Here is a 13,241-nt window from a genome sequence, read left to right on the forward strand (position 1 = left end):
TGCATGCTGTGTGTAATATAAATATTTATAGAGGGCATAAGAGATAGCGTTTTGCAGAATTTATGCCACTATTACAAACACACTGATATGTTACATGATTTATGATGTGTGTTGAGGTTATCAGGGATTATATCCTGTGTGTATAGAAATAACTTAGACTCTGTTATTAATATTAAAAGGTTAAATCACTCCTCTGATCATGCTGCGTGGTAAAAATCGATGTGGTGCCTGCTTTATGTTTTTCCTTTTATTTTCTAAATGAAACTAAAGCTGTTGTTGATGTAATTAAGCATGTTTCATGTTGTTGCTTCAGGCGATGCATGTGCTGGTGAGGTTGTTTTCTATGCTGTGCTGGCTGCTGCATACTTTACACACCTTATTGTTCCATTAAGGTTAAACAAATGGTTGAAAATGCCTCTTTAGGATAAAGCGAATATGATAATATTTTTATTCTTCTTACTGAACTGAAATTTTACAGTTATAGCACCTTCAAAAGCAGGAATCTGCCCTTCCTTTCTATATCTCAAGAGCAACTTAATTTTCACTATATGGACCAAAGAGTTCAGCTGCATGTTTGAGGTCAGGCACTGATGTTGGACAAGAGGACCTGGCTCACAATCTCTGTTCCAGTTCATCCCAAAGGTGCTCGATGGGGATGAGGTCAGGTCTTTGTGTCGGCCAGGTTTCACTCATCAAACTTTTTTGTCTTTATAGTCCCTGCTATGTGTAGAGCACAGTTATGTTGGAATAGAAAAGGGCCTTCTCCAAACTGTTGCCACAAAGTTGGAAGCATAGCATTGTCCAAAATGTCTTGGTATGCTGAAGCATTGGTCTCCTCAGACCTGACCTTTTGTTTGGAATGCATTTCTAGTTTCTTCCTCTTATTTGGGATAGGTAGGACCTGATAGGTCAAAAAGCTCAGCCTTGTCTTTGTTCAGGAAGTAGATTTTACAAAAATTATATCCACACATGTCCACAAGTGAACCACAAGGACCTGATGAGTCCAAGAATGAACAAAATTTCCAAATAAAGTTATGATTTTCTTGGACATTTTTCATTCCAAAATACTCAAAAAATTTCCTAAAATTTCAAAGACATTCCCTAAAAATTTCTGTGTACATTTTTAACAATATATTTGTTTAAGTATACCACAAGAAGCTCCCCAAACTTGTGTCAACTTATTCAGTGCAACAAAGCATTAGCATACCAGTAAATTTAAAAAAAATTGCATGCAAATCCCTGCAAATGTTCAAACAAATCCCCCCTTAAAAGTCCCAAAAATGTACAGACATTCCCTTTATTTCACAAAAATGATGGAAAATTCTACCAGACATACAAACAATTCCCTAAAACATTTTCATTTTTTGAACTGCCCCCACACCATTTTTTTCCCCAGAAATTCAAATAAATTTCCAAAACTCCCATGAAAATACAGAAAAATTGCAAAGGAAATCCCCCCCTAAAAAATCAAATTAAATCCCCCCCAAAAAGCGATAAATTGACTATATGTACAAAAATGACCCGTTTGGGACCAGAAATGTTTGCAAATGGAGCCTGCATGACTAGGTGACTGATTTTATTACCTGTGACAACGGGTCTGACTGACACCTGCATTCAATAATTAGAAGGTGTGGCCAAATACTTCTGTCCATATTGTATATGTACTACTGCTTGAAAGGCCACATGAAATGTGTACCTTGGACATTTATAGCAACATATCCAATTAAGTGTACCTTTTATTTGTGGATACTTTTATGGTTGTTGTTTTTTTTGCTATAAGGTACTAAACATCTTCTTTCACCATTATATTTACATCTGAACATTGGATATGAAAACAATGCTATATGACCCTGTGAGGAGTGGTTCATAGCTTAGCTTCTGTGGAGAAACTCTATTATAGAGGCCTTCCATTATGTACCGTATGTACGACACTTAAGTACTTCATTATAGTTTATGTTGAAAAACACAAACTATCCCTTTTAATGATAAAGTTCAGTTCCAATCAGGGTCAGTTGTTAGTTCGGGTTTGTGGCTTGAGGATCGTACTGAAAGCTGGACAGACTGGCTCTTTCATGCTCAATTTAACTGGATTACTTAATGGCTATAAAATGTCAGTATTGCCCTTTAATTGTCAAGTTTTTAAAGAGAACTCTTTTGAATATCTATTTCATTATTAAAATGTCGAGTCACTCTCATTTCATTACTTAAAACCTTGAGTCAAGTTCAGTCTCACAGCCACTCAGTAAAAAACATCCCATCCTAATCAACATCTGGCCAAAACAGATGTGGCAGATAACTCTTGTTTCACTGAAGTCCCCTGTCAATACCGGCACCCTTAATTACAGTAAGTGTGAGTCTGTCAGTGTTTGTCTGTGTGGGTATCTGTTAAGAACAGCAGCATACTGTGGTGTATCTCCAGCCTGCCGTCCTATTATCACTCATGTCTCTGGTTATGTGTGCAGATGACGGAGCCATATGGGCTTCATCAATCCTCCAACCTGTCCCCCCGTGTGGTGGAGAGTTGTCTCACTGTCTGCTCTGACTTTTTCCAGAACTTTAATGTAGCCGAGTACCTGTAGCCTCCAGCTTATACGGGCTGCTCTAATGTTTGAAGAACAGGAAGGTTTAAGGTTGTGAATGATTGATGAAGCTTCCCTGAGGATTTAACATCCTGGTCAAATGTTTCAACTCAGACCACAGTCCTGAAAAAAATGAAAGCCTTAAGACATCATAAATCTATACTTTCTATTTTATTCAGTTTTCTCCTGATAATTATTCCAATTCAGATCTTAACTTATTTTTCTTGCTATCTCATTATAGCAATGTCAGTTTTCCCATGATTGTGTGTTAACTCAGTTTTAGCTTTTAGAGAAAAATCTTTTCTCTCCTCTTTATTTGTATAGAGTGGCTAAAGTGGGCAAGATATACCAATTTTACGCAATTTTTTATGTAGTTTACTGTTGGGCCATAAAGATAAGGAAGTCGCTAATTCAGGATTTACGCTTCACTTAAAGGTCACATATTATAGAAAATGCACTCTTTCAGGCTTTTCTAACAACATGCGCCCCAAGAATCAGAAAAATCCATTCCCTCCCTCCTCCCTTTCTCCACCTTTCAGTGTGTTGGAACAAGCTGTTCTTGGATTTTCCCCTCATGATGTCATGTGGGGAGTTAGCACTGCCCCCAGGTTTGGTTGGCCCTTCCTGCTTCTGACCCACTGGAAGGGAGTAAAGTATCCTTGAAAAGTAAAAGCACAATAAGGAGTTCCCTGAGGAAATGTTATCTTAATCGTAAACCATGGATCATATTCACAGAGAAAGGGGATTGTCAGTGAGTCATTTTGTACATGCACTCTTGCATACTTCTTAATGTAATGCTTAAAAATTTTTGGAAACAGAAACTTTGAAAAATGTTAAAGTTGGACATTTAAAAGTTAAAAAAAGATGGTATTATTTAATTCTGCCTTCAATATATATATATTTTTTCATTTCCCTCATCTTGACCTCTGAGCAAAAGAACGCTTTCTGCTTGAGTGGGAACTTGACTGATTTTTAAAATCCTTCTGAATGAGTCCATGTGTGGGTTCAATGTCATTCATTATTTTTTTCCAGTGAAGTCAAACTTCCTTTTTTTTTTCTTTTTCTTCAGTTGCTTTTTAGCCAAAGAAGATTGCTCCCTGTTTTAGCTGGGCTGTAGTTAAACTTCAACAGTGTGAAGTCATTTTAGCTTGCATGCTTTGCTTTACAAGCAGCTTCACAGACAGTGCTTTGAGGGAAAGCTTAAAGCTATTTAACACAGCTTTTCAAATTGGTTAAGGGAATTCAAAGTCCCAAGTGCTGCTGTCATACTGTGTACAGCATGGGAAAAATGATAAACCCCTTTATGCTGCTCAAACCTCCCACAAGGTGAAATCCATTTAAAGGTTGGTGCTTTGGTCACTGGAAGACTGAAGGGAGAACACTCTTTTCCTGCACTTTTAAATTGACATTAAAAGCCTCACCAGGCGGCCCCTCTGCTTTGAAATTTAGATTTGTTAAAGCCAGTTTCAAACAGTGATGTGGTTTAAGCTTTGTTCAGCACAGAGACAGTGTGTTTGTGCCTCTGTCGGCTTGTATCAGGATTGTTGTGTGTGATGTGGCGTGGACAACTTTGTCCTGCTCTGCAGGAGACGACATTGCAGCACAGGAAGCTTTCCTGCTCTGAACGCAGCATATTTTACCAACACAGCTGCAGTTATTGTCATTTTCTTGACCTTGACTGATGTTTTGGAACATTTTTCTTACTACTAAGTTATGAAAATGTCTGAAAATAGTTCAAGAGCAACAGTCACATGTTTACATGGAGACCAAGAAAGCATGTGTCTTTCAAAACCATCAATAGTTTTTCAACAGACATTTCAAAGGTACAATATGTATAATTTTCACAATTAAACATCTAAATTGATTAGAAATGGCCAAACTTATGTTTCATAATATTAAGTTGAGTACTTATATTACCTAAAATATTTTCAACAGTTCTTAAAGCCAAAGAAATTGTTCATTTCTATAGCTTTAAGAGGGTACAAGCAGCTGTTCTGTTGCTGTTTCTTATTCGTTTTGTGCTTCTTACTTGTGATGGCCCATGATTATTCCCAGCCATCAGATGCACATTCTATTGCCCCCTTCTGATTCCCTGACAGAAAACAGCATCTTTTGCTCTTGTTTTGATTGAGAATGCACATGCCTTTGAAACAGAACAGTCACTGCTATTTAATGAATTTCTTTAAAAAGTGCTGAAACGAGAGCTGTCATCAATAATGCGTTAATCATGATTAATCAAAGTCCATAATTAGTGTATTAAACTTTTTGAATTCTCATTAATCAAATCTTCTTTGTCCTCTTCGGCACACTTTGGTTAGGTCACTGCAATATCTCCCTGCAGCCACAGTGATGTAAAATAAGTCCACCACTGCCTCTTAATGTTAGCCTTGCAAAGTAGATGGATTGGCCAGATTCTATGTCTGTCATCAGGTGGATCCATTGTGCAAAGCACCAGTCTGAAATGATTATGCCAGGTCTGAAAATGCATCATTTGAAGAGAATGACGTGGTAGATACAGGCAGACTTTACCCTTACTGGAAGCTGGCAGTGATGGCTGCTGTCGATGTAGCCATTAGCTTGGATGTAGCTGTAGTATAGCAGCAGTTTTACCAGAACTGGGTATAATTACTCCATCAAAAGAAACACACAGATTGCACTGAAAGCTTTTCATGGCCTCACCTTGGAATGGGTTTTAGCCACTGACAAGCACCACTGTTTATAAGCTATGACAGCACCTGTCTGATGAACTCAGGTTACTACTGAGGCTGCGCATCTATACTACCCATTTTGTCTTGTTTCTCCAACTTGTTTCTCTATGATGCATATGACAGACAGAACTTGTCTCCAATCCCCATTCAATAATTGTTTTTAAAGTCCTGCCCTACCTTAATATTTTGTTAACATGTTTTATCCTGTTAGTGTCATAACTGAAAACAAAACTTCAACTTTGTCTGAGTTTTAACTACAAAGATCCTTTAAAGATTGTCAATGTCTACTCGTTCTCATGAGAAAAAAGTTGATTAACATTTGTCCTCCTCATTTCCACAATTGCCATCAAAGTAATAAGTGACAGTAAAGTCTTTTTAACTTTTTACTTTTTAACCTGGGTGAGATGTAAACAGCTCTGCAACATGGGACATCATGCGACACAGTAATTAGGGAAATAAACTTGCTGCCAACACTTAACTATCAATGATTATTGAGTTTATCAGTTTGTTGTGGCAGCTCTTTTCAGCCCCCTTTACTTTGTCAACCCAATACTGCAAAATCCCAAAATATTGAACCTAAAATCAAAGGCTGAAAAGAAAAATATTGTTATATTTAGAAACAAACTCCAGTTGATGTTTGGCATATGCATTAAATAACAAAAAGAGCTCACTGTCAGAGCACATTTTTTTGATGTGGATTAACAAATCCTTTCATTTTCCTCGTACAGACACATCCTCACTCCACCATAAGACACCTAATATTAGACACATAAATGCCCATCATTCGCCTGTGCTGTTTTATGTCTGCTTCTTGTAAATGCCACTGCTTTTATCTCCTGAACTCTGACATGATTTAACTCCATATAACCCTCCTTTTTTCTTCTTTCTCTTCTCTCAGCTCTCAGTCCGTGGATCTCCTCTTTCTCCCACCCCGGCGTGAGAGACTATTCCCAGCTCACCCTTGACCTGACTAGGAATGAGCTTATTGTGGGTGCCAGGTAAGAAACTGTAAATCCACTCAGCTTTTCACCCGGCGGTGCACATTACTGAGAATGTGATACCCTCTCTGACTCACTCATACTGTGCGGTTTACGGATAATGATGCGTCTTAAGTGCTCTGCTGAGGCCTCGTTGGACTGAGTCGAGCTTTGGATTTGGCAGAGGGGAGGAATTTGGAAGAAAAATGTCAGACCATTAAAGTGTGTGTGCTGATTTTAATGTGTGTGCATGTTCTGTTAGGCCTGACTGTATACTTATAATTAAACAATTACTGCATGAACTATCAGATGCCAAACAAATCAATCTGACATAAAGCTGAAGGAGACAGATGTTTGACCCATACATATATCATTTTCTCCCCCCTCTTTAGAAACTACCTGTTCAGACTGGACCTCAGCAACATGTCGCTGATACAGGTAGGCACGCTTATGCCTGTGTTTGGCTTCTGTATCTCTTTCTAGATCAGAACCAGAAACTTGTGTATTGCCAAGAACATTTACTCAAAGTTAGATTTTGACATGGTTTTCACATTTCTTCCCCATTCTGACGCTTGGTCTTATCTTCAGCATTCTTTTTCAGTCATGTCTACATGTTAAAGTGCATTGGTTGGTGCAGTGTGATTGGCTGATTAAATATGTGTGCTAACAAGCAGTTGGACAGATGTACCTAATAAAGTGACCAGTGGGCTTGATTTCCAGAGGCAGGGATTTCCACAGTTTTGGGCAAACCTCTGACTCTATGTTTGTCTATTTTTTGAGCACTGTTCCACTACTATGTTCATTGTTTTGCACAAAAAAAAACCAGACAAAATCATCACATGTACTTGACAGTAAGCTGATTGTGATCTGCTGTATAAAAGTGATATCACACTTAAAGATATGCTGTAATATTAATATCAGAACCTTTGTAATGTTCAGCACTCAGCTGACTACAGCTCCACTCCCTCCTCTGTGATATCACTAAAGCAGAACTTTCCTGACTGTCTCTTTGTCGAGGAGAATAGCTCGAGTTTTCTGAAGGTTTCGCTTGGAGTCAGAGAAAAAGGTCAATCACAGCTCGGTCAGGGACGGCTTATTTGTGTTTGTGTGGGTGTTTGCTTTACGCCTGTGTGTCAGATCCGAGTAAAGACAAGCTCGGAGACAGATCTTCACTTCAAGACTTGTGGTGGGCGTAAACATCATTTGATTAGCTGCTGTGGGAGCAGTTCATCATTGGTATCTAACAGAAAGAGTTGGAGAAAACTCCACAGACAGTTGTACTTTGTATTAGTGCTTTGATTAACTTTGAAACCCAACATGTTTTCTGACCATGCACAGGCTGAATCATTGATGAGGCAAAGTTTAGGAGGAACAAAGCAGCAGGCGAGCTGTCCTCTGAGCTCACTTTAGCTTTCATCCAATTCCCACAAAAACTGTCACTGTTAATATCTCTTAATTTCACTTTAACATAACCTTTCATTGCTCTTTGTCCACAGTATAATCTGACTTATATAAGTGTACCGTGCCAGCTTTTATTCATGCTGATGTATCACTAATATTTATTATTTTCTAAATGCATTTCTTCATTATTTCTGATAAAAAAAAGTCACCATTCTTGTTAGTTCTTTTAAATGACTGCCCCCCCTGCAGTGAGGTCCTGTTGTTAGTGCATGTGTGTTGGATCAGTAGCATTGGTGCTAGTGTCCTGGCTAACACTGTGTCAAGTGTGTCAAGCTGTTATTGGGCTCAGATGTTCAAACTATTTTTTTTTCACTTCTTTTCCCCTTTTCACCCCAGTTTCCAGCCATTTTTGTTGCATTTTCCACAAATATGGTTCTTTGAATAATTTTTTGCAACGTGTCTCCCATGTTTCTCACTTTAAACCGACTTTGCTATTTTCCAACCCTTTTTGACTACTTTAGCGGTCTATTTTTACCTTCTTGTTCGCCAATTTTTGCACAATTTTGCCCATTTTTTCGGCTTTAACCCAGTTTTGCCACTCTTTTAACCAGTGGTGCATTTTCTTCAGGGGGGCAACAACAAAATCCCAATTTGATATGTTATGTATGTGAGGAATATCATAAGATGTTACTAAATCTTACTACTACTAGAGTAAAGTTATATTAATATGTCTTTTTTTACATCTGCATTTGTTTAGTTGGTGAACAAATATTAGAATAAGATGGTTATAATAAGGGTCATCAGCAGCCACAAGTAGATAACTCTTATCACAGTCAACTTAAATTTCTAACTTATCACACATTATCAACTCAATACATGACAAAATTATGTTAAAGAGCTGATTGAATGTTTATTTCAAATTTAAAAAATTTACAAAAGGCATAAGGTGCAAGAAGTCACTGCTTCAATAGTGATTGGTTGGGTAAAAAAAAATATATATATATATATACCAGACCTGAATGCAGCAAAAATGTTTAAACCCACAAAAATATTATTTATTGATTGATTTTCTTTCTTACTTCTTAATATTGGTCACAGCTTTGTTGCTTCATCCTGATATCTGGCTGGTCAGGTCCAAGCTCTGTAAGTCTAAGTTTCTCCTCCAATGTCCTCCTCTCAACACACCTTATTCTTAAACACTCGACTGATTTTTCTTATTGCATTTTGCTAGCTGTCTTCCTAGCATGAGCTAAACAACAAACGCAGGCACAATTTTGGCAGAAAGCCAGAGATGTACCGCCACGGTGTATGACTTCCTCTGTGTGTCTCAAATTACAAAGCATATCTCTCTGCTGCCACCTGTTGGCGTCTGGCGAGTGATTAGTGGTAATCCCTTTGGGGGCGCAGTCAAGTTGTGCCAACAGAGCTCCTATCTCTTATATTGAAGAGAAGCGAATGTGCACGCACAGCTTATAACAAAGGTCTATGGAAGACTGTGGGTACAGGAGCCCGGTGCCCCAGGGAGGAAATGAGAGAACAGGACGTAAAGGCAAATTCTCACAAAGTTCATGATTTACTGATTTATTGCATACATTTAAATCTCTTAATAAATCATCTTTATGCAGTGCATGATAGAGTTTATCTATATTCATATAAAATTACTGATATTTAAAGCAAATGTTTAAAAAAATTATTTAATGAACTTAAGTAAGATCTGTCATCTCTTTGTGGAGAGTTGGGTGGGGGGGGGGGGGGTCCCTAGCGCCACCTATTGACCAGCTGCCACTGCTTTAACTGCTTTTCACCCTCTTCCATTTTTGTACTTTCTTAACTCAATTTTCCCAGTTCTATCCCATTTCTGCTTTTTCGTACCCCCCCTCCCCTTTTTTTAACCCATTTTCCGTAACCCCTTTTCACCAAATCTCTCTGCCAATTTAAGCCACTTTTAACCCTTCTTTGACACTTTTTGCCCTATTTTGCCTTTGTAACCCAATTTTGCTTTCTCTCACCCATTTTTGCCACTTGTTACTCATATTTACTTCTTCCCAATCCTGTTTTACTACTGTAGCCATTCATTTTTGTCATTTTTCTTTTTTTAAGATTTATTTTTGGTCTTTTTGCCATTATTGGATAGCACAGTGGATAGAGTCGGAAACAGGGAAGAGAGCGGGGAGAGACATGCAGGAAATAGTGCCACAGGCCGGATTTGAACCCGGGTCGCCTTAACCACTCGACTACCAGCGCACCATTTTTGTGATTTTCCTGGTAACTTTGACACTTTTTGCACGAATTTGCCCTTGTATCCCACTGTTTATCTGCCTATTTTTGACCCTTTGTTGATTTTTGTACCACATTTTTGCCACTTTTATTCCAATTTTTGCTCATTTGAACCAGTTTTTCCCTTTTTTTCAACTGTGTTACATCTGTTCACCACTTCTTTCTGGCACTTTTTTTTTACCACTTTTAACCAATTTTTGCCAATGTCCACCTTTTATTGCCTTTTTCCCCTATATATTTTTTTTTTCCTTAAATATATTTCAGTTCCTTCTACTTTATTCTCTTGTATCCTGGTGTTTGTGAACACTGTCGCCTGGCTATGAAGTCTGATATTACTTCCCATGTGGTTTAGTCAGTGTGACTATCCACAATGTTAATATTACAAAAAAAGTTCATTCTCTTCAAAGAAAGGGGTTTGAACTTTTAAAAAGGCCATATTGTACAGCAGAATAGATGAATGACACTCACCTTTTTCATGTCTCTTGTGCATAGAAATATTTTGTTTGGTAACAGTATTCATGAACAAATGTCAACAAAGATGATGTTGTGTTCAGTTAACTCTTTAGCATTCTTGTTGGCTGGTGCCATTCGTGGCAGTTGCACCTTCTTTAAACAGAATGTTTTTGCCCCTTGTTGAATAGTTTCATCAACATTTTCTGCAGCCGCTCTCACAGCTGTGGGGCTTTCCTTTTCCATTTAAACAGCAGATGTCAATAAAACATGCTCAGCTGTAATCTCTGCTTTGATTTTCTGTCAGGGAAGTTTAAGTCTCTTTAAGTGATGATTTAAATCTGGTCTAACTACACTCTGTTCTTATTATCTCAAACTGCAGGTAACTAGAGGTAGACTGTGAAATAAAATCATTCTCAGATCAGCGTGTGGTCATATTACATAAAACTCATTTCTGCTAGCAGTAAACAGATATAAGTAAAGCACTGATGATGTACAGATAAACATATCTTAAGTCATGAATATTAAATAAAATATAATAAATGTGAGAGAGAAAGTAAAAAAAATGACAAGGAGCCATAGATATGAATTATAAAGTCATAATTATGGGATGGAAAGTCCAATTTGTGAGACAGACATACTTTTAAAATGACAGGATCATAATTGTACAACATTAATTAAAAGGATATGACATATAAAAGGACAAAATTATGAGTTAAAAATTCATATTTGGAGATAAAAAGTCTTTCTGCACAGTAAACTTTGTGGTGTTAAAGTAACACTAAATGGGTTCAATTTGACTCTGTAGTGTTAAATCAATTCCCATAGTGTTGAATTTAACACTTTCTGCTTCTTACACTTTATCATTATAACCTTTTAGCTAGAGGTGCTGATCTGAAGCATTTTCTGTTTTGATGTGTTTCAATGCACTTGTAGCTCTTAAGATGATCCCACAGAAAAGGTGATCACAGCAGGATATCAGATGTAGGAGTGGGGCTCAGCATCAGTCTCACTGCTGCAATCAAACAGAATCAGGTGGGAAGTGGTTAACAACTTCACTCATGGTGCTAAAGAAACCCAGCTTATCAGCTGACTCTCCAAAGAGTTGTGTGGATCAACTCCAATACTGAAGACCATTTCACTCATAATGGAGTTAAAATTTCCTTTTGAGAGTCAAACCAACTCAAAAATGTTTAAATCTGAGATATCAAAACTCCAGTTTTTTCTGTGTATGGAGGAAAAATGTAAACTTTAAGATGAGGGTCAATAAAATAACTGAAAATGGTACAATTGTTTCATAAAAAGAAGACATTACAAGAGCAACTCATACTAGTGAAATGAAAGTCTCATTTTTAAGTGGCTGGTTTTACTTTAGAGATAAGAGGGTCATGATTGTGATAGATAAAATCAGATATAACCGATAGATAAAAGATGTCAGGTAAAAAGTCCATATCTTGAGATTAAATGTCTTTCAAGACACGATAAAATAAAAAGCTGACCAAGGTAACAGATTTGTGCAATAAAACCTTTAAATGATTAAATTACATCATAATTATTAGATAAAATGTCATATAATTAAGAAAATGAGTCAAACTGCTAGACATTCATCTTAATTAGCAAAGAAAAGAAAATAACTAGATAATAGTAAAATATATGTTTCTAAAAAAACACTAGATTTTGCAATTTGAAGTTAGGAGTTGGAGTTAGGTAACCTTGCAAAGCAGATGGATATGCCCATTTCCTTGTTTTTTTTTCACTGGCGAATCCATCTTGTTAAAGGTACAGTGTGTAGAATTTGGCTGCATTTCGGCGAACAGAAACGGTGTAAATGGGATATAATGTTTATATATTTATGTGAAGTATGTTAAAATAAGTGCACAATCATCCCCTTTAAGCTTTCGTTTTCTTTTTACAAAATTAGAAAAAAGCTTTTTAAATTTACATTACCGCGGGTTGCCCTCACGGAGGCTGACATAATGAACCGCCATGTTGTCTACGGCAACGTTTTGGGGACAGAAAGAGCAAAACGTGATTTTTAAATATGAACCTGCCCGTCGGTCCTGAAAGCTACCTGGAAGGCAGGTGGAGAAGAAGACTGACCTATAATCTATAAAAATAATGGTTACAAAGATGAATGAATAAACCCTCACCTCGTCACTGCTGTAAATGATGTCCGGCTCACGATCCTTTTTGGCCTTCACAGGCTCTTGTCGTGTAGTGATGTGATGTTTTGGTAACAGATCAGCTCATTCTAAAATCTGAACACTAGATGTCGCTAAAATTCTGAATTTTACACAATGCACCTTTAAGCTCCCATCTGAACCGCTTGGGCCCGGTTAGAAAGTGGCAGGACCAATCAGGGACAAGGGGCAGTACTTTCAGGCGAAGCAGAGTCGTGACGTAAACAAGCAGCAGCAAGAGCTGGTGCAGTTGTGGAGGAAGAGCTTAGTGTGGATGCTGCTAAAGCACCAGTTTTATCAGAACTTGACAACATTTCTTCGTTAATAGAAGAACGAAGAACAGCAGTGAGTTGTTTTCTTTTCAAAAACGACAAAAGTCGAGTACTTACATGTCTATAGTCGCCATGTTTCACGTTATTCCTCAGTAGCTGTGCATGCACAGCTCGATAGCGGCTATGCCACGTGTTTTGTTGCTCTTGTTGGTCCGTAGAGATGTGACAGACAGAACGTTCATCCAATCTCCGAGTTTTTTTCAAAGCCTCTGCCTTTTCTCAAACGTTTCCTATAGAAGCTGTTCCAGATGGATGTGTGAAACACGCCAGATGGATGTGTGAAACACATCCATCTGGCGTGTCAGGTTAGGAGTTAGGAGAATCAGTCGTAATTATG

At 37.7% G+C, this 13,241-nt stretch overlaps 1 protein-coding gene across 3 annotated transcripts in view; it reads left to right on the forward strand.

Annotated features, from left to right (window-relative positions):
• The window catches only part of sema5ba (sema domain, seven thrombospondin repeats (type 1 and type 1-like), transmembrane domain (TM) and short cytoplasmic domain, (semaphorin) 5Ba), a 332,738-nt gene that overhangs the window by 159,303 nt on the left and 160,194 nt on the right, over positions 1 to 13,241 (forward strand). For all 3 annotated transcript variants that reach the window (XM_041807240.1, XM_041807241.1, XM_041807242.1), the window contains 2 exons: positions 6,186 to 6,285; positions 6,657 to 6,702. In XM_041807240.1, the coding sequence (XP_041663174.1) occupies positions 6,186 to 6,285; positions 6,657 to 6,702 (146 nt within the window). The remainder of the gene's footprint in view (positions 1 to 6,185; positions 6,286 to 6,656; positions 6,703 to 13,241) is intronic.

The sequence above is a fragment of the Cheilinus undulatus genome, linkage group 15 (assembly GCF_018320785.1).
Source record: "Cheilinus undulatus linkage group 15, ASM1832078v1, whole genome shotgun sequence".
Lineage (NCBI taxonomy): Eukaryota > Metazoa > Chordata > Actinopteri > Labriformes > Labridae > Cheilinus > Cheilinus undulatus.